This window comes from Pituophis catenifer, unplaced genomic scaffold, assembly GCF_029215685.1.
Source record: "Pituophis catenifer annectens isolate HBS135680 unplaced genomic scaffold, rPitCat1.0.hap2 SCAF_12, whole genome shotgun sequence".
Classification (NCBI taxonomy): domain Eukaryota; kingdom Metazoa; phylum Chordata; class Lepidosauria; order Squamata; family Colubridae; genus Pituophis; species Pituophis catenifer.
The window spans coordinates 7,894,764-7,920,518 of NW_027256892.1; the positions used below are offsets into that span (position 1 = coordinate 7,894,764).

The 25,755-nt window shown below is 40.1% G+C and overlaps 1 protein-coding gene across 1 annotated transcript in view; it reads right to left on the minus strand.

The window, feature by feature from the left end:
• Positions 1–5,927: 5,927 nt before the first annotated feature.
• Positions 5,928–25,755, minus strand: part of LOC139323287 (zinc finger BED domain-containing protein 5-like) — a 47,745-nt gene continuing 27,917 nt past the window's right edge. Inside the window, exon 2 of the mRNA XM_070952592.1 lies at positions 5,928–7,570. Coding sequence (XP_070808693.1) covers positions 5,928–7,570 — 1,643 coding nt within the window. The remainder of the gene's footprint in view (positions 7,571–25,755) is intronic.

Sequence of the window (25,755 nt, forward strand, 5' to 3'; positions counted from 1 at the left end):
TAATTTGTAATTTGGGATATGGGATTATGCACAAAAGAATCTTAACCGATCGACACACTTTTTGTGATTGTATTGAATGATGGTTATTTCATGTTTTGTTTTGTTTAAAAATAAAAAAAAGAAAAAAAAGAAAAGATAAAGTTCTTCACTTTACTGTTGGAACCTTCACACCTGGAATATTTACTAAAAAGTACCATTTTTTGCTAAAAAAATAAATAAACAATGTAGCCTACTGCCCAAGCCAACAAGGAGATGCAGCCAAAATCTATTTTCAAACAGACCTAATGGAAGAACATTAAAATAGTGAAGACCTTTCTCTGGTTAAGGGTGATGAGATTTAAAATGCAATTTTTACTGAAGTCTCAATGACTTCAAGGTTAGGGTAACTAGAAATTAGATTTAAATTCCTCTGTAAATTTATTTTCATAACCTGTTGCCTGGTTTTGTAAAAAGCAAAGATGACTTCAAATTCTGGAACACATCTATAGTAACATATATCACTTAACAGTTATGATTAATTAACACAGCAGGATCCCTCCCCGCCTCAAATCCTATATTTATTTTTCAGTTGTCCTCTACCTTGCCTCTTTAAAAAAAAATCATAAGCTTCTCTCAATGTTGGCTAAAGTTTGGTTGTTTTAGAATTATTTAGAACTTAACACTATTTTTGAAGTGTGGTTATTGTTATAAAGGTGTACAGGTTGCTGATTTTCTTTTCATTTAAATCGTTTAATAATTTGGAAGCTCTTTGTCCATCTTTTCTGTTAGCAAAAGAAACAGTTCCTCCTGAGCTCTTTTCTTGAAATTTAATTGATGTTTAGGAAGCCTAGGAGGCTACAGACACCTGGAGAGATGGAGGTAGAATGAGAGGCAAAATAATCTGACACATCCTTCTCTCAGACATAAAAATATTTTGCCAAGGAAGTATTCTTCTTTAGGGGAAAAAGGGCAGAGTAGTCTACTTTCTGACAGACTACATAAGAGAACACAATAATGTTATTTGGCATAGCACTTATATAGTTCATTCATGTTCCAATCTTTCTTATCCTATAGTCCTCACAATTTTTTGTCTTTAAGGTCCTTTATGCCTGCTCCATTTACCCTAAAAGTCTTTGTCTCATCAAGCTCTTCAGAATCTCCTCAGGTCTGCAGGAGAAAGAGACTTTCAGATCTGAAGATGGATGTGACTTCCCAGCAATTTTGTATCTGAGCAATTCATTCAAGCAAACACATTTTGCCTGCTGAAAGAGGAGGGTTTGACCTCTCTTTGCACCATTCACAACACTGTCTGTTGAAATATTTGCCTGTGGCCATGAGTTAAAAATAATTGTGGCACTGAAAATTTGATGAAAACTGGTGGAAGGAATTGCTTTGACATTGTTCACTATCAAATAAACAAGGGTGAGGTCCCACAATGGATAAAATAATTATGCTGAAAGGGAAAGGCAATCCTCAGAATGCCTATACTCTTATACCAGTTTGTTTAAACTAACCTTCTGTACAGTATATATAGAGTAGTCCAAAAGCTTTTGTCAAACTATTTAATTTATCAAAAGGAAACCAAGAACATTTGAGATTTTATTCCAAACACAAAAACAGAAGTTTCTGCTTTCAGTTTGTGGCACTGGAATGACTAAATGTGATAAATTAGCTATTGTGTTTGGCAGTGGTGGGTTTCAAAAAATTTCGTTATTGGTTCAGTGGGTGTGGCTAGGTGTGTGGGCTATGTGACTGAGTGGGCATGGCCAATTTGACATCACTCACGCCCACACCCACTCAGTCACATGACCCCCCCTTACCATACCTACAGGAAAAGGTAGGAAAATTTTTGGAATTTCCACCTATCTACCCCTGCCCTCCCTTCGCCAGTCACCCCCATTTCCCCACCTTTAGTGGCCCCAGCCCTAGCCCTGCTTCATCCCCTCACCACCACCTCTTTGTTCAGGCTGCTTACCTTCCACAGTGGCTGGTCCAGAGTCCGGAAGGCAAGCTGACCGGAGTTTTCGATGGCCCCCAGCCAGCCGCCGCTGCTGGAAAGTGGCTGGCAAAGAAGCCTCCCAGCTGCTGCCTCTTTGAGAGCTGCTTTGCGGCTGCAGCGGCTGGCCACAGGCTGCTGAAAAGTACTGGAGGTTGCAGAAAAAGGTGCTGCTGTCGCTGCCATGTTCTTTGTGCATGCGCATCCCATTGGATTTGCAAGGCAATGGGATGCGCATATGTGAAGAACATGGAGGTGACGAACATGGTGGGTGGGGCGAGCGGTGACTGAGGGACCAGTTCAGGGGCATGGCCAGCTGGCCATCATTACCAGTTCGGTGTCCTTGGCCAAATTTCTGCCAACAGTTCATGCGAACTGTTGCGAACTCGCTGAATACCACCTCTGGCGTTAGGCCATAATCAAAAATTTATTTTGATAAAGGAGGAGCTTGACGTTGCTGTGGAATGGCTGGGAGATTCCTGAGCTCTGAGAATCACTGCCGAAAGCCCCATTGCTGGACGGTCCTTTTTGGACCTCACAGTCTTGTTTTGACTGTGATAGTGGAGGGCACATCCTGATGACCCCAGGGATATTGCAAGTCCCTGGCTGATCCAGGAGAAGCCCTTTTTCTAGCAATGGGGTGGCAGCCATTGTAGCTGCTGAAGCTGGGACAGCTCTGGAAGAAGAATGGGAGGATAGTGATTGATGTGGTGAGAGAGCTTTATTTTAAACTAATGAAAAGAACACCCTGAGTTAGAGTGCCAAGAGAATTGAGATAAGAGGAAATTAAGTGGTGAAGTTAGCTGGAGTTTTTTTTTTTTTTACCCTCAAATCATTTAAACTGGCAAAACTTTAATAATTGTTTTATAATGAACTGGGACTGGACTGAAAAAGATTGATAAATTTAACTTGAAAGTTGGTGTGCCTTTCTTTGGAAACAATTTTTTTGGGGGACCTTAATTATTTTCTTTTTCTTTTGAAGATCACATTAAAACCTTTCTCCCTCCCCCTCTTTTTTTACTATTTTACCATTTTACTGACAAAGAAGCCTTGGATTACAAATGGCAAGGGAGTTAGGAGAGTGTGTGATATTGCCATCTACTGGAAAAGAAACTTTGTTATTCTTTTCTATTTAAGTTGTAGCTGAGAATTTACATGGTTGCTATGAGGCAAGGACTTTGAACTGAATTATTTTGTTGATGAGATTGTGAGGAGAACATCTGAGCAAGTTAGAACTATCTGCATTGTTTACATAGGTGTTCTCTGTGGATTCATTTGAAGTAGGAGTCCAGAAGCATCATAGAAGAAATTGAAACTCTTATCATTTTTTTCCCTCTTGGCTTTGGATAAGGGATAACTCTCTGTATACTTACCTTGCTGAAATATGTTTAATGGATTTTTCTTTCCTCTTTATTCATTGACTTTACATAATTTAATTGGATTAAGGTAGCCAAGTGCCTGAAGATTGAATTTTCTGGATTTTTTAATTTTCTTCTAGGGTGGCTTTTCTTTTTTGTTGCTGTTCCCTTTTTGTTGCTTTTTTGTTGTTGTTTATTTTTTTTATTTTTTTCTCTCATTAAGTGGATTAGGGTTTTGAAGAACCTGAAGATTTATTTTCATCTTTTGCTTTTGCTTTTTTTTTTTTTTTTTTTTTGTTTACTAAGTGGATTAGGGTCTTGAAGAACCTAAAGACCTACTTCTATTTTTCATTTTTATTTTTCTCCCTTTTTTTCTTTTTTGGTAACTCCCACCATTTTTTTTGTCTCCTTATATTTGGACATTGGTGACTACTGGACAGAATGAGTAGAAAAGTAGCAACAGTTGGATCTTCGTCCACCATGCCTTCTTTGTCACCATCTGGAGGACAGCAATCAATTCAGGCTATGCTCCAATTGGAAAAAGACAAAGAAAAAGAAAGAGATAAAGATATGACACTACAGATGATTTTTCAAACAGTCCAGAGGACAGAACAACAACTATTGAAGACAAATGAAAAAGTGGCAAGCATCCAGCAAGTGATGTTGAAATATGAAGAGAGACTACAAAACCTTGAGAAAAAGGAGGAACAAAAGGAGGAAAAAATCAAAGACATAGATAATAGACTGGGAGAAGTTGAACATGACAGGAGCGGATTGATTGGACGGGAGATGGATAGATCAGAATTTTATCTTAGATTCCAAAATGTCCAAGAAGAGAAAGGAGAAAACTTGCCAGAAATGATAGAAATACTAGCTGAAGCACTGGAAATTACCAAAGAGAAAATGATGGAGGATGTGGACAAGATATATCGAGTGTACAGTAGGTAGGCAATGTGCAATAAGCTACCACGAGAGGTGCACATAAGATTTACTAAGAAATCAACCAAAGCACAAATACTTCAGATTGCTAGAGACAAAACACTGAAGTATAAGGAGAAAGAAATTGTGGTCTTGAAGCAAATACAAAGAAAAGTGAGAGAGATGAGAAGAGAATATCAATTTTTGACTAAAGTTCTACTCCAAAAAGGTGTGAATTATAGATGGTTGGTTCCAGAAGGGCTAGTGTTAACGTGGCAACTTCAAAGATATAGATTGGATATGATAGATAAAGCGAAGACTTTTTATGCAGATTTTCTTAAAGAGAAAGTAACGGAGACAGAAATTATAATCCCAAACAACAGTAGTCCCAGTAGAATTTTGAGAGGAGGAATTGGCAATGATTGAAGAAACAGAAGGTGCAGTAGGAGGGGTTGTGGAATACAAGGAACAGCGAGAGGTGAGATCAACTAGAGCAACAAAACCTACATATAAAGTATGAACATGGAAGAAAGAAAATTGATTTCAATAAACATATATGGACTTAATTCAGCTGTTAAGAGAAGAAAGGTCTTTCATAAATTAGAGAAACTAAAATCTGATATATTAAAAAGCAATATAAACAATTATTGGTACAACCAAAACTTTGGAGAATTTTTACATCATTGCCACAATGTAAAAAAAAGAGGAGTAGTTTTGTATATTAGAAATGCAATACCCGCTGAGCAAATATATGCAGATGCAGAAGGTAGAATTTTCATGGTGGAGATAACAGATAATAACACAAAAATTCTTCTAGTAGCAATATATGCTCCAAATAACAATCAAAGCGATTTTTATAGAAAACTGCATATGAAAATAATTGAATTGGAATATGACAATATATGTATGATGGGTGATTTTAATGCATAGTGGATGAAAATTTGGACTATAAAACACACAAAATAGTAAAACACAGTAGAAGAGCCTTGGTGGCGCAGTGGACTAAACTGCTGTTAAAGTAGCACTTAGCTGCCAGCTGCCTGCAATTACTGTGAGTTCAATTCTCACCAGGCTCAAGGTTGACTCAGCCTTCCATCCTTCCGAGATAGGTAAAAATGAGGACCCAGTTTGTGGGGGCAATAAGCTGACTTTGTATAAATTAGAACACCACTTGGGGAGGCCAAAAAAAGCCCTACTAAGCAGGTATATACAAAAGTATGAAGGCTATTGCTTAATGCAGTGTTTCCCAAACTTTTGACATATGTGTACCCCTTCTATAATTTTTGTAAAGCTGAGTACCCCTCATAAAAAACATATGCTTTAATAAAAATCAAAATATATTTATTTTTTTATTTTTTTGGTACATACACAAAATAAACGAAAGTTATATTATAAAGAACACTTATTTGATTCAATGAGAAGGATGAAATTGTTTATGTTGAGATGACAGATCATCATAATTTGGTTCCCTGGTTGTTAATTTTAATCTGAGATGCGGTTCCACTTCCAATAGTCTGTTCCTTTTTTTCAACTTAATGTCTACAAATGCAGAAAAAGCAACTTCGCATAAATATGAAGTTGGAAAAGGCAAGATGTATTTCAGGACTTTTTCTGTTAAAACCGGATACACATATTGCATTTGTAACCAGAATGATGTTAAAGTACACTCCTTATGTTTATTTCTCAAGAATCCGTCCGAAGCTAACTCCAACTTCCGCATGCGACAAACCTTCTGGCATGGATGTTGTGTTAATGTTGAATGGATATCTTATCCATTCAATATTTTTGTTTAAATCAGGGAAATAGTTTTTCAAGCCAACTTGCAAACTCTCCAAATGCTGTATTATGCATTTCAGAGTATCAGCCTCAATTTTAGTAGCCGAACTTGTTATAAACTCATGAAGAGAGGGAAACAAGTCTACTTCTCCATTACCAACCCTCTTTTGCCATAAATTTAGTTTTGTGATGGTAGCGTTCACTTTATGTTGAATGTGAAACAATGAAATTTCTTTGCCTTGTAACGATAAGTTGAGGCAATTTAAAACAGAGAATATATCTGCTAAGTATGCTAGTTTACAAAACCATTTCCAGTCATGTAAACAATTTCTCAACTCAAATCTATCATTAAGAAAGCATTGAAGTTCATGTCTAAGTTCGAACAATCGGTTTAGAATTTTTCCCTGAGATAGCCAATGAACATCGGTATGAAAAAGCAGCTGAGTATGATTACTTCCCATTTCTTCACATATTTGCGAAAAAAGTCGTGCATTCAAAGGATGGCTTTTAATGTAGTTAATGATTTTCACGCTTTCATCCAGAACTTTCTGTAGATCAGCGGGCATCTTACGTGTTGCCAAAGCCTCTCTGTGTATGCAACAATGTGTGGATATGACATTTGGAGCAACATTTTGAATTCTTGCAATGAGTACTTTATTAATTCCGACCATACTTTTTGCTCCATCTGTGCTTATTCCAACACATCTATTCCAATCAATTTTGTTCTCTTGCATAAATGTATTCATAACATTAAAGATATCTTCTCCTGTTGTGTGACCTAATAAAGGCTGGCAAAATAAAAAGTAGTCATGAATTTCTTGATTTTTTTCGTATCTAACAAACGCCATAAGATTTGCAAAATTCGCAATGTCGGTGGACTCATCGACTTGTAATGCATAATAACGACTTTGAGAAATATCAGATAATAACATTTGTTTTACATTATTAGACATATCAATGATTCGTCGATGAACTGTATTATTTGAGAGAGGAACGTGGTCAAAAGTTTGTTTCGCTCTATCTCCTATCATTATTTCTGCCATTATCTTGGCTGCAGGCTTGATTAAAATTTCGCCAATGGTTTCCACTGCACTACATTTGGCAATTAAAAGCGACACGCGATACGAAGCTTCTAGTACTTTTTGATTGTCACCTCCCGTCAAACCCCGCATTACTGTTCGAGACTGATTTAAACCCTTAAGTTTATTTTCAAAAAAATCTATGGGTTTATCTTTGTACTGATTATGGTTTGTCTCAAAATGGCACTTTAAATTGGATGGTTTCATGCTTTCATTTGTTAGATTTTCAAAACAAATGACGCAAAGTGGAATAGGCTCATTTTCATCTCCAGTCCATGAGAATCCAAATTTAAGATATTCTTTGTCGTACTTGCGAGTTTTCCTTGCTTTTTTCTTAACAGGTTCTTTCAGAATTGAAATTGATTCATCGTTAATTTCATTATTTCCTGTTCGTTGAGTGCTACTACAATCATTACTTTCTTTCGGTTTAGTAGTTCCAGATTTCAACCAACGATCCATAATCTCTGTTAGGGATAAAAATTGTATTTTATAAAAATAATCAAAATCAGTGGAACTTACTAAAGCACAATAACAGGCGCCCGGAACTAACTATTAAAGAAGTAAGTTGTCTCTGTAACGAAATGCAGTATATTCATGCCGTGTCACGCCTCACAAGACTGTCTAACCATAGATAACACTGCAATTCTCTGGCGTTTAAACAGCTCTGCGGCTCAACATCAACTGTTAATGTTCCCGCAGTTTAAAAATGGCCGAACCCGAGCTGCGTGAAGGATGTGCAGAAGTTCCTACCATAATGAGTTGCGATACGATGTACGATGGCCCCAGTTCCCATGTAAAAACTGTGATACGCGCCTATTTCTTTCCTTGTTCTGTGGGCGCAGCTAAGCACAGTGCAGTGGATATTCCCACATGATCCCCACCAAACTCCGGTGCAACGCATACCCCCACCAAACTCTTCCCGTACCCCTGGGGAAACACAAAGTACCACACTTTGGGAAACACTGTCATATTTAATAGTATTTAGAAGGAAACAAATTGTTAGATATAGTGAATTAATGGATGAAAAGGGTGAACTTAAATTGAAGCAGGAATTAGAAGAACAAGGTTTTAAGATGGATTGGTTTTCATATTTGCAAATATGTTCTAGATTTGAAGAAGATCTCAAACTAGAAGGCTTTTATAATGTTATGACTAACCTAGATAAGATTTCAATGGGTTCTGATGACTATGTAATTAAAAAACTATATGGATACTTGTTAGATGTAAAATTGGAAGAAGAACAAGTTAAAGAAACAATGATAGCATGGGGAAAAATTTTGGGTAATGGTATTGATTTAGAGAAAGCAAAAATTGTGGTCGCAAAATTATAAAACGACAATGTCTACAGCATATAAAGAGAATTTGTATAAGATGTTTTACAGGTGGCATTTACCCCTGATGAGGATAACAAGAATGTTCAAGAACACATAGGAGAAATGTTGGAAGTGTCATCATCAGACTCCAGGATCATATTACCATATGTGGTGGTCATGCATAAAAGCTAAGAGATATTGGACTAAGATACACACGTGGCTGGAAAAAATAATAAAAAAAAACACATTGATTTTAAACCAGAAATATTTTTATTATGGATTTTACCAGAAACATACAATAGAGAATTGCAATATTTAACTGTGAATGTTTTAACAGCGGTGTAAGGATCGCCTCTCCTTCCAACTTAAGAAAGTACAAACTCTTGAAACGTAGTTGTTCAAAAGGATTCTTTTATTAAGCAGAAGTGAAAACCATCCAGCTAAAGCACAATCTGAATGCCCTTAGGCAAAGCAGTAGGATTAAAGTGGTAGAGACCCCTCCCTTTAGGTCAGAATGCAGATTTCAGCCAATACACAAGTGTGAAGATGTTTTCTTTACTATTTCCTTTGAGAACCCAAAAAAACATGCATTCCCACCACTTCCCTTTAAAGTGAGACAACCCACATGGCTATCATATAAATTCCTGCAGGTAAAGGGAATCTCAGGCTTCCTTGGCGCCAGGATATAGGTTGTAAAATATCTGATGACACAGGCCATGCTAGTAAATCGAATCCAAGTCCCCCCTTCCTTCACTTGAATGGCAGTATCACTTTTAGGGATCTGACATGCTACCCTCCTTAGAAAACAAAAGGGTCCACCTGTAAAAAAAACAAAAACAAATATACACAAGATTTCAAGATTTCATGATAGTAGATCAACAAGGTTTGTTAGAGTATTTGTTAGAGTATTGGGAGTGAAATTTTCTCAGTAAGATTGGAGCCCTAACGTGGTGTTTAGCGACCCATTCATTGTGTGCTGATGGTAAATGTTTCCAAGCAACTAAGTATTGGACTTTCCCTCTGTGGATCCTAGAATCAAGGATTTCCTTGATTTCAAAGTGTTGTTCACCTTCAATCATGATGGGAACAGGTGGTGTAGATGCAGGTGGTCTGAGGGATGAGATTACTTCTCGTTTGAGTAAACTGATATGGAATACTGGGTGGATCTGTCTGAGTGTCTTTGGAAGAAGTAGTTCAACTGCTACTGGATTGATGATTCTAGTGATGGGGAAAGGTCCAATGAACTTTGGCCCTAGTTTCTTTGATGGTTGTAATGATTTCAAGAATTTTGTAGATAAGTATACTCTGTCTCCAATATGAAAAGGTTTGGGTTCCATCCTTTTCTTGTCAGCTTGAATCTTAAAAGCTTCTCTAGCTTCCTGTAAGGCTAATCTAACCACTGGCCATGTGTTTTGCAAATTATCCATCCATTCCTTAAGTGAGGGGATGGTGGGTTCTTCTGTGGGTAGTTCAGGCATGGGGCTGAAATCCTGGCCTGTTGCTACTCTAAAAGGGGTAAAACCAGTGCTTGAATGTACAGCATTATTAAATGCAACTTCAGCAAAAGGCAAAAGTTCGGTCCAGTTATCCTGCTGAAAATTAATGAAACATCTTAAATATTGTTCTAGTACCGAGTTCAAAATTTCAGAATTACCATTAGTACATGGATGAAAAGATGTGCTCAACCCCTGGCCAGTACCAAGTAAGCCCAAAAATGCCCTCCAAAAGTTGGAGGTGAATTGAGCCCCTCTGTCGGATATGATCCTTTGTGGAGCACCATGAAGTCGATAAATGTGTATTAGGAATAGTTTGGCTAAACTTTTAACAGTTGGGATCTTTTGGCAGGGTATAAAATGTGCCTGTTTGAAAATAGGTCTGTCACAATCCAAATAACAGTATTTCCCTCACTGTTTGGCAATTCCACGATGAAATCCATAGCGATCTCTCTCCAAGGCGCTGCAGGTTCAGCTACCTTCTGCAATAGACCTGGGGATTTCCCCTGGCGTCTTTTTGCTGCTGCACAAATGGGGCAGCTAGCTACATAGCTTTCTATGTCCTTTTTTAGTGATGGCCACCAAAATTGTCTTTTAATCAGGTGTAAAGTTTTCACAAACCCAAAATGTCCAGCTAATTTGGAGTCATGGCACCGTACCATTAAGCATAGTCTTTGGCTTGCAGGGACATACAACTTCCCCCCCACCCAAGCCAAGTCTTCTTTCATCAGACAGCTGGATTTATTGTTCAAAAACCATTCATCAGTGGCCAATGCTTGTTTAAAATTTTGGGTGATGTCATTGTCTGTCACTGTTTCTTGTTTTTCCTGGGATCTGGTGACTACTTTAGCGGCTAGTTGACTGTTTTGTACTATAGGTTTGATTACGTCTGACCTTGCACGAATGTATTGCGGTTCTCTGGATAGCGCATCCGCCAGAAAGTTTTTTCCCCCCCGGGAGGTATTTTAGAGTAAAATCAAACCGTTTAAAGTACTGAGCCCATCGTACTGGTTTTGGGGAGAGTTTCCTTGGGGTCTTTAGGGCTTCTAGATTTTTATGATCAGTCCAGACTTCAAAAGGGGTCTTACTGCCTTCTAGGAAGTGCCGCCAGGTTAACAATGCCCAACGAACTGCATACGCCTCTTTCTCCCAAATAGCCCACCTTTGCTCAGTCTCATTCAACTTTTTGGATGTGTAAGCGCAGGGTTGTAGTTGGTCTTGCTCATTCTTCTGAAGCAGGACCGCTTCTATTGCCACATCGCTGGCATCTGCTTGTATGACAAATGGTTTCTCCGTGTCCGGGTGTTGTAGAATTGGTTCTGCTGAGAACAGCCGTTTAAGTTTTTCAAATGCTGCCTGGCATTCCATAGTCCAGTTCAATGGTTGCTTTGGTTTAGGGTTGTCCTCCCCCTTTGTTTTTAAGAGCTTGGTGATGGGGAGGGCAATCTGAGCGAATGCAGGGATAAACTGGCGGTAAAAGTTGGCAAATCCCAGGAAGCTCTGTAACTGTTTACGTGTGTGTGGAGGGTCCCAATCAAGTACAGCCTGCACTTTTAGAGGATCCATCTCAACCCCCTGGTGTGAAATGTGGTATCCCAAATAGTCAATCTTCTCTTGATGGAAAGAGAAGATTCTCACATTTGGAAAGTTTGACATAAAGTTTGGCAGTGCGGAGTTTGTTTAAAACTGCCCTGACTAGTTTTACATGTTCTGCTTTGGTCTCGGTATAGATTAAAATGTCGTCCAAATAGACCAGAACCCCCTTATATAAATGCTGATGCAGCACTTCATTTATTAACTGCATAAACACTGCAGGAGCTCCTTGCAACCCAAAGGGGAGCACCTTGAATTGGTAGCAGCTGAGGGGGGTGTTAAATGCCGTTTTCCACTCATCCCCTTCCTTAATTCTGACACGGTAGTAAGCCTCCCTCAAGTCCAGCTTTGAAAAAAATTTCCCTTTAGCGAGGTGTGCTAACATATCTTTCATAAGGGGGAGAGGATACACGTTCTGCACACTGATAGTATTAAGGTTTCGATAGTCAACACATAAGCGTTTTGAACCATCTTTTTTCTCTCTAAACAACACTGGGGCTGCAATTTTTGGTCAGGCTGGCTCGATGAAACCCCTTGCTAGGTTTTTCTCAATGAATGTTCTCAGCTCTTCCAACTCCCTCGGTGACATGCTGTGCATCTTGGGTTTAGGGAGTTTCGCGCCGGGTAAGATTTCTATTGCACAGTCAGTGGCACGGTGGGGGGGGGGGAGCTCATCTGAGGCTTTTTCGCTAAAAACCTCAGCTAAATCCTTGTATTCTATGGGTATGCCCTCAGTTAGTGTGGCATGACCAGGCATGGCTGTTTCTCAATTCTCTGCCCCCTCAAGTCCTTTATGTGGATACTCAGCAGAAGTCACCTTCCTCTGAAATTTTATGATGCCTTGTTTCCAATTGATTTGTGGGTTCCATCTTTTTAGCCACGCAAGGCCCAGAACCAACGGCCATTCCATGTCAGGTGCCACTATAAAGGTAAGCCTTTCCTCGTGGCTTCCAATGCCTATATGTAGAGGCACGATGGCCAGAGAAGCTGGCTCCCCTCCTGCTATTGACCCATCTAGTTGGCAGAAAGCAATGGGGGTTTTCAGCTTTCTAACGTTAATCCCTAACTTCCCTACTAGGTTGGGCTGATCAAACAACGGGTGCACCCCGAATCCACTAGGGTGGGGATACTTATCTCCCTGTCCTGGTTTGGGATAAATAGTCTTAAGGGGAGGGTAAGCGGTTTAATTGGTTTGCTTACCAGTGGCTCATCATCTGGATCGCTTCCGAACGAGTGTGATTCCTCCTGTTCGGATGCCAGGGTTTCTTCCCCAAAGAGGGGAGGGGATGGGACTTCTACAGTCTCCCTGCTCCTCAGGGCAGTCTCCTTCCCACGCTGACCCAGTTTTCCAGGACCCTCCCCCGGTGGGTGGTTCCAGGCGGGTGTTTGTGAATGACACTCTGCAGCTCGGTGCCCTTCTTTTCCACACTTGAAACAGGCTGAAGATCTCGGGGAGAATGCGGTTTGTGGTTTGTGGGGCTCTTGCTTCCATTGGGGTGAGGATTTCTTCCATGCTCGTCCCGCTCGATACTGGTTTCTGGCCATATCGATCTCAGCTTCTTCGGCGGTGACATACCATTCATGTAGGTCATTCAGTGCCCCTCGGGCCACACAGGCATTGTATAGATCATCACTCAGTCCGTCCTTGAAACAGCTCACCAAAATATCTTCCGGCCAGTGCACACGACACGCGAGGTCCCGGAATTCTTCAGTATACTCTGCTACTGGCCGTCACCCCTGCCTCATCACCTTAATGCGGTCACGTGCTTTGCGATCTGCCAGTGGGTCCTCGAACCGACGTCGCAGGGCCATCATGAAATGGTCAAAATTCCGCAGTTCTGGTGCGTTGGCATTATGTAGGGTCACCATCCATCTGGCTGCGGCACCCTCTAGGGCTAGGGTCACAACTCGCACTCGGGAGCCTTGGGTTTGGAAATCACGCCCATACTCTTGCATGTAGGTGAGCACATGTGCCACAAAGAATCCTAATTGTTGCGGGTTCCCATCAAACTTCACCCCAAGAGGGGGAGTTTCTCTTTCCAGCTGAGGAGCCTGGGGTTGGTTGGGAATGGGCGCTGGTGTGCGTGCTGCCTGGGGGGGAGGGTTTGCTGGGTCTTCTCCCGCAGCTGCTGCACCATCTGCTCGATAGGCGGCCTCCAGGAGGGGGGTGCCTCCCCTGGCATCATCCATGACTGCTGCCCTTTCAGTGCTCTTTGGTTGTTGTCCTGGCTCCCTTCGGATGTTAAGATTTTCCAAAGTCTCCATCACCAATTGGGTTATATGCCTCTTCAGATAGTCCTCCCTCAGGGGTGCTTCGATCAGCCCCCCCTGGTCAGTAAGGGCTTCTAGTTCCAGTTTCCACCCCGGTTTTCGGTTGCCACGGTTGAGGGTGACTCCTCTGGTTCTCTCATCCCAGCCATCTTTCTTCCCAATGCCAATTGACCAGCGGGGCTTTTCAGGATTCTCCAGGGTTACCTCATCCTCTCCGATGGGTTGCACGAGACAGGCATCCGACTGGGTGGCGGTTGCTGTCTCTCCCCAGCAATCAGTTTCTCCCAGCTCTCTGCTTTGTTCAGACATGGTTTGCAAGGTCCCCTCAGTAGAGCAAAGATTGCTTCTCTGGGTTGACCGTTTTGCAGATTGTGTTTTCTGTAAGGATCGCCTCTCCTTCCAACTTAAGAAAGTACGAACTCTTGAAACGTAGTTGTTCAAAAGGATTCTTTTATTAAGCAGAAGTGAAAACCATCCAGCTAAAGCACAATCTGAATGCCCATAGGCAAAGCAGTAGGATTAAAGTGGTAGAGACCCCTCCCTTTAGGTCAGAATGCAGATTTCAGCCAATACACAAGTGTGAAGATGTTTTCTTTACTATTTCCTTTGAGAACCCGAACAAACATGCATTCCCACCATTACCCTTTAAAGTGAGACAACCCACATGGCTATCATATAAATTCCTGCAGGTAAAGGGAATCTCAGGCCTCCTTGGCGCCAGGATATAGGTTGTAAAATATCTGATGACACAGGCCATGCTAGTAAATCGAATCCAAGTCCCCCCTTCCTCCACTTGAATGGCAGTATCACTTTTAGGGATCTGACAAGCGGCTAGAATTGTATTTGCTAAAAACTGGAAAGGAGAGAAGTTACCTACTAATGATGAGATTATTAAGAAAATTATGGAATGTGCTGAAATGAGTAAATTGACATTTGAAATTAGAGAACAAGAAGATAAACAATATTATTTGATATGGGATTTGTTTTATCAATGGATAGATAATAAAATATGGAGATGAAGTATGAAATATGAAATTATTGTAATGATAAAATATATGAAGTGTTTACTTATGGGAGTTCAGCCTTTGTTAAATAATTGTTAAATGAAATATGAAATATGAGGTTGATGTAAAGATAAAATATTTGAAGTTCTTTGTTAACCAATCGATACACTGTCTGTAACTGATTGGAATGATGATGGTTTTATGTTTTGTTTTTGTTTTAAAATAAAAAAAATATTACTCCTATCATTTCAGTTAGATGGATCCATCTAACTGAAATAATAGGAGTAATAATTTAATTCAACTTTTTAAAAGACTCTGGTCTGATGATGTGTTTGACCCCACCCTCAGGCTTAGCATGGTTATCTCATACATTCTCCTGGAGAAGAAGACCAAATATCTCACGAACCAAGGAGAATATATGTGTCCCAGGATGAAGTTGCAGGATCCAATCTGGATCAGTCATCAGGACTAGAAGTTTAGTCTTCTGAGCTTTCAAACTCGTACTGGACTCCATCTCAGGTAAGTTTTCTTTAGCAGAAGTGTATTGTGGACTATTCTGTGTTTGGTATTTATATGGTACCTGTTGTGTGTGGCTTTTTAGATGTTGATTGGGGTGTTAGAAACTTGTCAATCATCAGAGTGGAGAAAGTTCACTGAGGATGGCCTCCAGCATGAGTCTGAAAGCTTGGAAGGCTAAATGTCTAGTCCTGATAACTGACCCAGATTGGATCCTGCAAGACCAAATGTGGTATTCAGATCATGACTAATCCTTCTTTACCACCACCACCATCCTCTCATAAAAATAAATTAAAACTTGAAATAAAAAATATGCAACATTATTATACAATTAACATTGTTTTTAATATATTGTTAAATATAGACCATAAAGAACAATAACATTACATCTTCTGAGTTCAACAATATAATGTCATCTCAGAAATGGACAAAAAATAAATCCATTTCTTGACTCTATTCTTTAATATCTGGAATGTTGTTTTATTTCTACCCATATAGGACAGTTTTCCTAGTCAATTGCTTAGTTCAACAGAGCATGAATTGTTCATAAAATGTCAAATTCCATATTTTTGGAATCCAGTTTAGCATCATGCATACATCTTCAACTTTATATTTCCCATTGCCATGTCCCTGACTATTAAACAACATGTTGCCAACCATTCATGTCACAAAACAATAACAAAATCAACCAACAAAACCAATGGAGCTAAAATTGTTTTCCTAAGATATGAAACCCATTACCTGTCACTCTGCTGGCAGTCATGCTTGTCAATTTGCATCTGGACATCTCTGCAAGAATGACAGTTCCCATCTCAACTAATAGAAGCCAAAAATCTCCTGCCCTCCTCCCTTCTATTGGCTCTTAGCTGCTCAGAAATGCTTCTTTCTGTCCACTTGATTTGAGAAGCTGCCAAGGAGGCAGTGTTTGCTCACATAGCTTTAAACATCCCAATGCACTGTAAAGCTAAATGCATTTCTCCCCTTATGAAAATAAAGAATCACATTAGAGATATTACTGCTACAAAGCATGATGCCAAACAAACTCCAAATGATTGCTAGGGCGTGTGGACAGAGATGAAATTGAGAAGCTTTTCAAAATCAGAACAGTATCCTGGAAGATTGTTTTGATTGCTTTTGCATGCTTCTCTGCTCATCCAAATAGAACATCTGTACAAAGACAACCATTGATAGATGAAAAAGCCAATTTGTTATTGCAAAGATGAATGATGTTGAAGTAACCATGCTTATATTAGAGTGGCAACAACTGCACAATTACTCCTAAAAAGGCCTGGGGTGGGGGCGGGGGGGAGATCTGCTCACATTGCCTTTATTTTCTCCTCCGGAAGTCACAGTATTAATTCAGGCTTTTAAACCAACATTATTATATTACAGCCATCTTTACCTTCCCAAATAGAAGTAAACAATACAGTTTGAAGAGATGTTTCTCCATGCTACATTAGGTATTAGTCAGGGGTGAAATCTAAAATTTTTTGCTACCGGTTCTGTGGGTGGGGCTTAATTAGTGGACGGGGCTTGGTGGTAAGGTGACTGGGAGGGCGTGGCTTGTTGGTCAGGTGGGCGTGGCCAAGTCAATGTCACTTCTTTGCCCTTTTTTAACCTATAAAACACAACACAACACAACTGGCTCACCCACAATACAAAAGCAGCTGTGCTAGACCCAAAATGGTCCCTGCAACAAGCAGGAACCTCACACAGCCACAAAAAGCCCAAAAAACCAACTTTCACACTTTACACACACAAAATTCCACATACACCTTTGTGAGATTTTGTGTGATTGTGTAGTTAGAGTGAAACACTACAGAAACACACTAAATCTCAGAAAGCTGCACAAATATTATTTTATTTTATTTTTATTTTTATATAAAAGCACCTAAATTTAAAACTTCCTAAACTTTAAATGGCTAGGTCTAAAAAAAGAACAACCAAAAAAATCCCCAATTACTATTTTTTTAAAGCTCCCAAAGGGGAAAAAAAACTTACCCAATTGAACAGGGGTCTCCAACCTTGGCAACTTTAAGACTTGTAGACTTCAACTCCCAGAATTCCTCAGCCAGTTTTGCTTTGCTGTCTGAGGAATTCTGGGAGTTGAAGTCCACAACTCCCTGCCTGCTTGATTGCTTGATGCAATCAATCAATCAATTTATTTATTTATTTATTTATTTATTTATTTATTTATTTATTTATCAAATTTTTATACCACCCTTCTCCCAAAAGGGACTCAGGGCGGTGTACAGCCAAGATAAAAACCCACAATATAAAAGTTAAAAACAATTTAAAATTATTAAATAGTTTGGCCAATCATCTAAAACACAATAACCCATTAAAATAATATTTTAGCCCAGCCCTGCTTGATGGAATAATAGCATTTTAAGGGTGTGGCGGAAGGTACAGAGGTCGGAAATCTGACGAATCTCTGGGGGCAGCTCGTTCCAGAGGGCAGATGCTTCCACAGAGAAGGCTCTCCCCCTGGGGGTCACCAGTCGACACTGTCTAACCGAAGGCACCCTGAGGAGACCCTCTCTGTGGGAGCGTACTGGTCGGTGGGAGGTTATCGGAGGCAGAAGGAGATCTCGTAAATATCCAGGTCCTATGCCATGGAGCACTTTAAAGGTGGCAACCAACACCTTGAATCGCACCTGGAAGACCACTGGGAGCCAGTGCAGCTCGCACAGGAACGGTGTTATATGGGAGCACCAAGTCGCCCCCATAATCAGCTGCATGGCTGCATTCTGGACCAGCTGGAGCCTCCGGGTGCTCTTCAAGTGGAGCCCCATGTAGAGAGTCCATTACAGTAGTCCAGACGGGAAGTGATGAGAGTGTGAGTGACTGTGCAAAAGGCGTCCTGGTCCAGAAAGGGGCGCAACTGGTGGATCAGGCGAACCTGATAAAAAGCCCCCCTGGCCACAGCCGTCAGATGATCTTCTAAAGACAGCTGAGAGTCCAGGAGGACATCCAAGTTGCGAACCCTCTCTGAGGGGGCCAAGGTCTCACCCCCTATAGTCAGTGATGGAACCAACTGACTATGACGGGACGCCGGAAACCACAGCCACTCAGTCTTGGAAGGGTTGAGCCTGAGCTTGTTTCTCCCCATCCAGATCTGTACGGCCTCCAGGCACCGGGTCATCACTTTAAGGGCATCATTGGGGTTGCCCGGGGTGGAAATGTACAGCTGAGTGTCATCAGCGTACTGATGGAAATCCACCCCGAAGCCACGGATGATCTCACCCAGTGGCTTCACATAAATGTTGAACAGGAGAGACGAGAGGACCAAACCCTGCAGCACCTCACAAACTAGGCGCCTCGGGGTCGACCTCTGCCCCCCTGTCAACACAGACTGCGTATGGTCAGAAAGGAAGGAGGAGAACCACCATAACATGGTCGATGGTATCAAAAGCAGCTGAGAGTTCTAATAGGACCAGGACAGAGGAACAACCCCTGTCCCGAGCCCTCCAGAGATCATCAACCAATGTGACCAATGCCGTTTCCATACTATACCCAGGCCTGAAGCCCGACTGGAACAGATCTAGATAGTCTGCTTCATCTAGGTACTGGGGAAGCTGTCGCGCCACCACACTCTCCACAACCTTCGCCACAAAGCGAAGGTTGGAGACTGGGCGATAGTTTGATAAAACAGCCAGGTCCAGAGAAGGCTTCTTGAGGAGGGGCTTCGCCACCGCCTCTTTCAAGGTGGCGGGAAAGAAACCCTCACTCAGAGAAGCATTGACAATCCCCTGGAGCCAGCCTCGTGTAACCTCCCGGGAAGCCAGCACCAACCAGGAGGGGCACGGGTCCAATAAACATGTGGCTGTGTTCAAACTACCCAGAACCCTGACAACGTCCTCGGGAGTCACAAGTTCAAACTCCTCCCAGCTAACATTCTCAAGACACACCTTCATCATCCCATCCAGATCTACCCAGTCGGAGTCCAGACCCTCCCGAATCTGATCAATTTTGTCATGCAGATATTGCACAAAATCCTCAGCCCTGCCCTGCAAGGGGTCTTCCCACACTCCCAGGTGGAGGAGGGAGCGGGTCACCCTAAACAGGGTGGCCGGGCAATTATCTGATGACGCAATAAGAGTGGAAAAATAGTTACAGTTATAGTTAGATTGCAGGGATTACAGCAAGGCGTTGCGACCAGCAGCTAAAGTAAGCAAGCTGAGGGGGGGAAGGGGAGGGATTTTTGCTACTGATTAGCAGGCAGAGCCATTTAAAAGGAAAAAAAGTTTTTTTCTTTTACATGGCTCTGGCGATCCAAGCTCAGTTGCCTGATTAGCAGGCAACTCAGCTGGGATGGTCAGAGCTTGGCTGATCAGAGCCATTTAAAAGAAAAAAAGGCTCTGATGATCACGCGGCTCAGCTGGGCATGGGGGTTGGGGGCAGGGATTTTTGCTACCGGTTCTCCGAACTGCCCGCCACCATCGCTACCTACTCGCCCGAGTCAGTCCGAACCAGGAGCATTTCACTCCTGGTATTAGTGAAGATGAAAAGAATACTGGGAATGTTTGTAGTCTTTCATGCATGGATGAGAAAGGGGCAAAGACTTGAAGAAACAATTTGCAGTGTATACCATCAGAAATATCACAGATGTTCACTGTGCATGAAAAGGAAAACTAAGGAAAAGAGGATAAATTGCATAATTTTATTGATTTTATTCATTTATTAACAGTCCACCTTTTGTACAAAATTGAAGTAGATTCTAGTCTTTCTCATGAAACATTCAAAATCAATACAAAATTTTAACCATTTCCCTTTCACACTCATTTCTTAATGAGGAAAGTGGATAGAACTTTGGAAAAATCAATGTTAAGCCATCACAGAATCATTATGTTTGCTAGAAACTCTATGGTCCAGTAATTAAGTCTACCCGAAAGGTGTTTTTTTTAAAGACAACTGGACTTTCTTTGTTTTTGCTTGAGGACATTTCACATCATCCAGGAAGCTTCTTCAATTCTGACTGAATAGTGGAGGATGGAAGGATTTATATTCCTGGCAGTCATCTGGTTGTTAGCACTCTTTCTGAGAATTGTTGAGGCCACTTGGAGGTTTATCTGTGCACTCAGGGTCACCTGTATAGTGCAAATTGGTGTGGAACCTTCTTGGAACTGCTGAAAGAACTGTGTTGTAAATAAGAGATAGGTGATGGCTTATCCATCCCCTTCTATGAGAGAGGGCTGTCCAATCTTAATGTAGATGTCATCTTTGACCCCTCTTTCAAAGCAGCAATTATCTTTGTCCAGAATTTGGACTTTGCAGTCTTCAAAACAGTGATCTTTGTCTTTCAAATGCAGATGGATTGCTGAACCTTGTCCTGATGGGTTTGTTCTCCTATGTTGTGCCATGTATTTGTGATGTGGTTGTTTTGAAATTTTTGAGAGTTGCATGGAGCCTTAGGTCATGCATCTTTGAAGTAGCTAAAAGGGTTTTCATTTAAGGCAATAAAATAGATTGGGATTAAAATATAATCCCAAGATTATTTCAGAATGTTGGGTTTCAAAGCACATTCTCATTTTCTAGCCTGTTGATTTCGATACACAAGCAGCAAGAGGTTTTTTTTTTACAGAATGTATTCACCAAGTAAATGAGGTATACTTCAAATATATTTTCTACACCCTTACAAACTGCCTATCATTTTATATCAGAAAAAAAATCCAGTCCTTAGTGGTCCCTGCTAGGTAATTGTACTACTCCAAATCTTAGTTCTAATTGCCTAAGGGTTCATGTTCCAGTGTATGATGTTCCAGTGTCTGCCATAATTAAGCAGCATATAATCCATATTTAATTTAGTTGAATCAAGTAATTGGATTCAAAGCTACTTTCTTTGTAAGTTCATGCAGTTGTTCTAAAGGTCTCTGCCTAAACTATTTAGAATTTAAACTCCAAAGCCAGCTTTGTTAAAACAAACAGAGCTTCAATGTTTTGAACCTCAGGTTTTTCCAGCATTTTCCTAGTGTAGATGAACAGGTAGTTCATAGAAATAATATAAATTGCAGCTGACTCAGAAAAAAAAAATCATATGGAGCTATTGCAGTATTCTATAAGATTAAATATTGGAGGGTATCTGCTGAGTTGCTTGGAGCATTCTTGAAAACAAGAAATAAAAACTAGATTTTTAGTGTCTTAAGCAATAGCTGCCATTCTTACAAGGTTCTGCCATCAAAAATAAAGAACAGGGTAATGGGATGTCATCACTTTAGGGTAGCCCTCGAGAGGTTCATAATGCAATTGCTTTGACAGTTGGTCTTGGTCCACTTTCTTTATGAAAACCTCTCAATAAAATGTTAATGTAATATCATATGTCATGAAGAGTCATTAAATTAGAAATTCTCTGGCAGTACAATTAAGATATATAACAGAGTTGCATTGAAACCCCAAGGAGGAAACCACTGCCCTATTTTATATCTTCTTTTTTAATTAAAATAATGAATCATTAATAGCATTGGATCTAGGCTACATTGCTATGTTACACTACATTATAGCCTACACTGGATTAAAAATAATAATTGTGGGGTATTTCTCTTACCATTAGGGAATCTGATGAGACTGTTGGAACAAAAGCTCTATTTAAACTTTTTTTAAAAAAATATTTTTCTTGCAAAATGCTTTGGAAATGTTCTTGTTGATGTGATTTCATTTGGAATGCTTTTTCCAAACATATTCTCAGTGGCCATCCACTGGAGAACAATTAATTCACTATAACAACAAGAACTTAGTCAAATGCATTATAGATGAACTGTTTATCTGAAACATGTTCAAATAATACCTGGCAAAATTCTGCTCTCTTATTCATTTTGGATCCTAAGGCTGTATCATTGGTCTCATGAGTGGCAAAAGCAAACTGAGTTGCTTTTTTTTTCTACTACTTTGTTTAAATTCTGTCCTATGTTCAGTGATGTGGATGATATTATGCTGCATTTTGATTAAAAATAACTGGTTCTGTACTGAATTTATCCAACTGAGTAAAGTTGCAATTGGATTGCAGGAAGTTTGGCAAATAGAAAAAAAGATTTTTACCTAGATAAACCTAGCATTTCAGTGTCTGGCTAAAGTGTAACTAGATTGGCCAACGATGGGATTGTTACCAAAAACAAGAGCTGTGGTGGCATAGTAGTTAGAATGCAGTATTACAGGCTGACTCTGTCCACTGCCAGGAGTTCGATCCTGACTGGTTTAAGGTTGATTCAGCCTTCCATCCTTCTGAGGTTGATAAAATGAGAGCCCAGATTGTTGGGGGCAATATGCTTAGAGAGAGCTGTAAAGCACTGTGAAGTGGTATATAGATCTAAGTGATATTGCTATTGTTTTTTTTTTGTGTGTAAATATTTTTTATTTTTTCCCAAACATAAACATAAAATATAACTTTCAAGAACAGAGTTTCAATCCGGTCATAGATGGTTAACATGCTTACATTCTTTTAACACACTCTATAATGGAAATATTACGTCTTTTAAAAATTTAAAACTGAGGAAAAAAAAAAAACAAATTTAAACATAAAATTCTAACACTTTCATCTAAACAAATCTAATATATCAATACAGTTTTAACTTCGAATTAAATTTTAACTCATTATCTCTGTATCTATATCTCATCAATATCCAAATAGTTATTAGCAATATACTAGTCTCGACTTCCGGTTGGCACCGCAGGCTCGTGGACAGTCATTTATGACCGCCAGCCCTGCGTCTCCGTTAAAGCCGTTTTGACAGCGCAAATCAGCTGTCAAACGGCTGAAAAAACTCTCCTTCGGGAAAAGAAGGAGAGGAGAGCCGGTGGGCGAGAGTAGAGCCCCCCAAAAGTCCTCTGGATCATTTCCAGAGGCTTGGAGGGTGAGAGCTCCTCAGGCAGCCTGCCAAGAAGCTCCGGAGCCAGGACGACCCTGCAAAAGCAGGGTGAGAAGCCGTGATCCGATCCTGCTTTTAAAAAGTGAGTTTGACTGATTTCAAGTGCAGGCAGAGTGGAAAACAAGAGAACAAGCCTTAAAAATACAGAGCTTAACTCCAAAGTTACTTTGTTTCAATCTGAATCTTGAGCGGGAGGCAGAAGATGGCGTCTTTGTTAGGGCTTTGAAAGTGAAAGCCTGAAACGAAAGGGCTTGAGAACTCTGCGCTGGGAGAGTGGATTAGCTGCCTATTAACTGCTGGGAACTGAGAGTGCGGAGGGAAGAGAATAAAGGGAAAAAAACTACCTTGTTTGGCAATTTAGAGACTATAATTTAACACCTTTAAAGACTTCATTGCTTTTAAAGAAAAAGGGGGGGGGAGAAAAAAGAAAAAAAATGGCTTCTAGACAAGTGAAACCAGGAGTTGCTAAAGGAGGGGGAGGCTCCCCAGTTGTGTCACTGGTGACACAGAAAGCACAACTTCCGGCTGATTCACAGAGCCAGACCCAGAGTCAAGACGCAGCACTTAATGATTTTAAGGAAGCTATGAAAGAAGCCATGAATAATCAAGCAACAGCAATGAGAGAAGCAATGAACAATTTAACATTACTTGTTGAAGGGAAATTTAAGAAAATAGAGGAAGACATAGGTTCGATCAAGAGAGCAGTTGCAAAGGAGCATGATAATATAAGAGATGATATTGTTTTTGCTGTATCAGGACTATCAAATCTTGTTATCCAGCTTGATGGGAAAGTTGAAGAAATTAATGAAGCCAATTTAAATCTGGAGAATAAAATGGGTGATATCATGACCAGAACAGAGAAAGTGGATGATGAATTGGTAATGTTACAATACAGATCTATGGAGTTTGCTTTGAGACTGAGAGGCCTGAAGGAAAATAGTAAAGAAAATTTAAAAGACATTTGTGCTGATGCTATGGCTGAGATAATTAAAGAAAGACCAGAACATGTGGCAATCCAAATTGATAAAATTTACAGGGTTAATTCCTGGTTGGCAAAACAAAGACAGCTGCCACGAGATGTGGTGATTTACTTTACAACTAGGAGGATCAGAAATGAAATTTTACAAGCTTCTTACAAGAATAAAGTTCAGGTGGCTGGGCAAGAGGTGGTGGTTTTGAAAGAGATTCCTCCAAAGATGTTGAGAAACAGGAAAGACTTTGGTTTTCAGGTAAACGAGTTGCGAAATCAGCAGGTGGCATATAGATGGGACGTTCCAATTGGTTTAATAGTGACTTATAAAGGAGAAAGATACCAGTTAAACACAGTTTGGAAGGCAAAAGATTTTTATGTAAATGTGTTACAGGCTGGATACCCTCCCTCACCAGGGGGAGGGGGAAGGAAGAAAATGGAGATGTTACAACAAGAAAAAGATGGAAAACAGATACAAACCTACGCTGAAGTTGCAGCTGGAGGAATTATTATGGAAGAAGATTTGGATCTTGGGGGTTTACCCCCAACTTTGGAACCGCCTAAGAAGGGAGAGCCGAAAGCACAACGACTGACCTGATCAACTTATAAATTGCAACAACAACAACCAAAAGGGCAGCAATTTCAAGATTCATCTCAAGAAGTACAAAAAACAGAAGCAGTGGGGGGAGCTAGGCCGAAGAGTAAGGTGGAGGAGGAGCTTCAGCTGATGCTTACAAGGCTTCGAAAGGCTAAAGATGGCAACTAAATTCCTATCTTGGAATGTTAATGGCCTAAACTCACCACAAAAAAGAAAGAAAGTATTTCACTACCTGAAACAATTTAACAACGATGTTATTTGCTTACAAGAAACACATATTAGATTATCAGACCAAAAATATTTGATAAATTCAAGATTAGGTACAAATTTTGTGGCATCAGCGCCAGAGAAGAAAAATGGACTAGTTATATATGTAAGGAAAGGACTATCGGCTAATCTAATTGAGGCAGATGATCAAGGAACATATATTGCAACTGAATTACTGACACAGTCTGGAAAAATGCTTCTTATATATATGCCCCTAACCAGCAACAAGACAAGTTTTATAAATTTTTACATACTAAAATAATACAGTGGGACTATAAATCTTTTATACTAATGGGTGATTGGAATGGAGTAATTGATATGCAGAAAGATAAAAAAAGCTTATCAAAGACCTCAGCACGTGCAAAACTACCTAAATCTTTTTTTGATATGATGGAAGATATAGAATTGAGAGATATCTGGAGAGAACATAACCTGGAGGAAAAAGATTTTACTTTTTTTTCTGATAGACATCAATCCTTCTCCAGGATTGATTTTATACTAATCACAAATGATTTTATTTCCAGGGTGAAGAAGAGGAAGATATGTCCAAGATCTTTAACTGATCATAGTCCGGTCTGGATTGAATTTGAACAGGAGAGGGGAGAAAGGAGGTCTTGGAGGTTGAATGAAAATTTATTTAGATATGAAGAAAATGTAAAGGAGCTTAAAAAACAAATGAGAGAATTTTTTGTTATTAACATGAATAAGGGTACTCCTATGGAAATGGTTTGGGATGCTAGTAAGGCTTATATGAGGGGTATC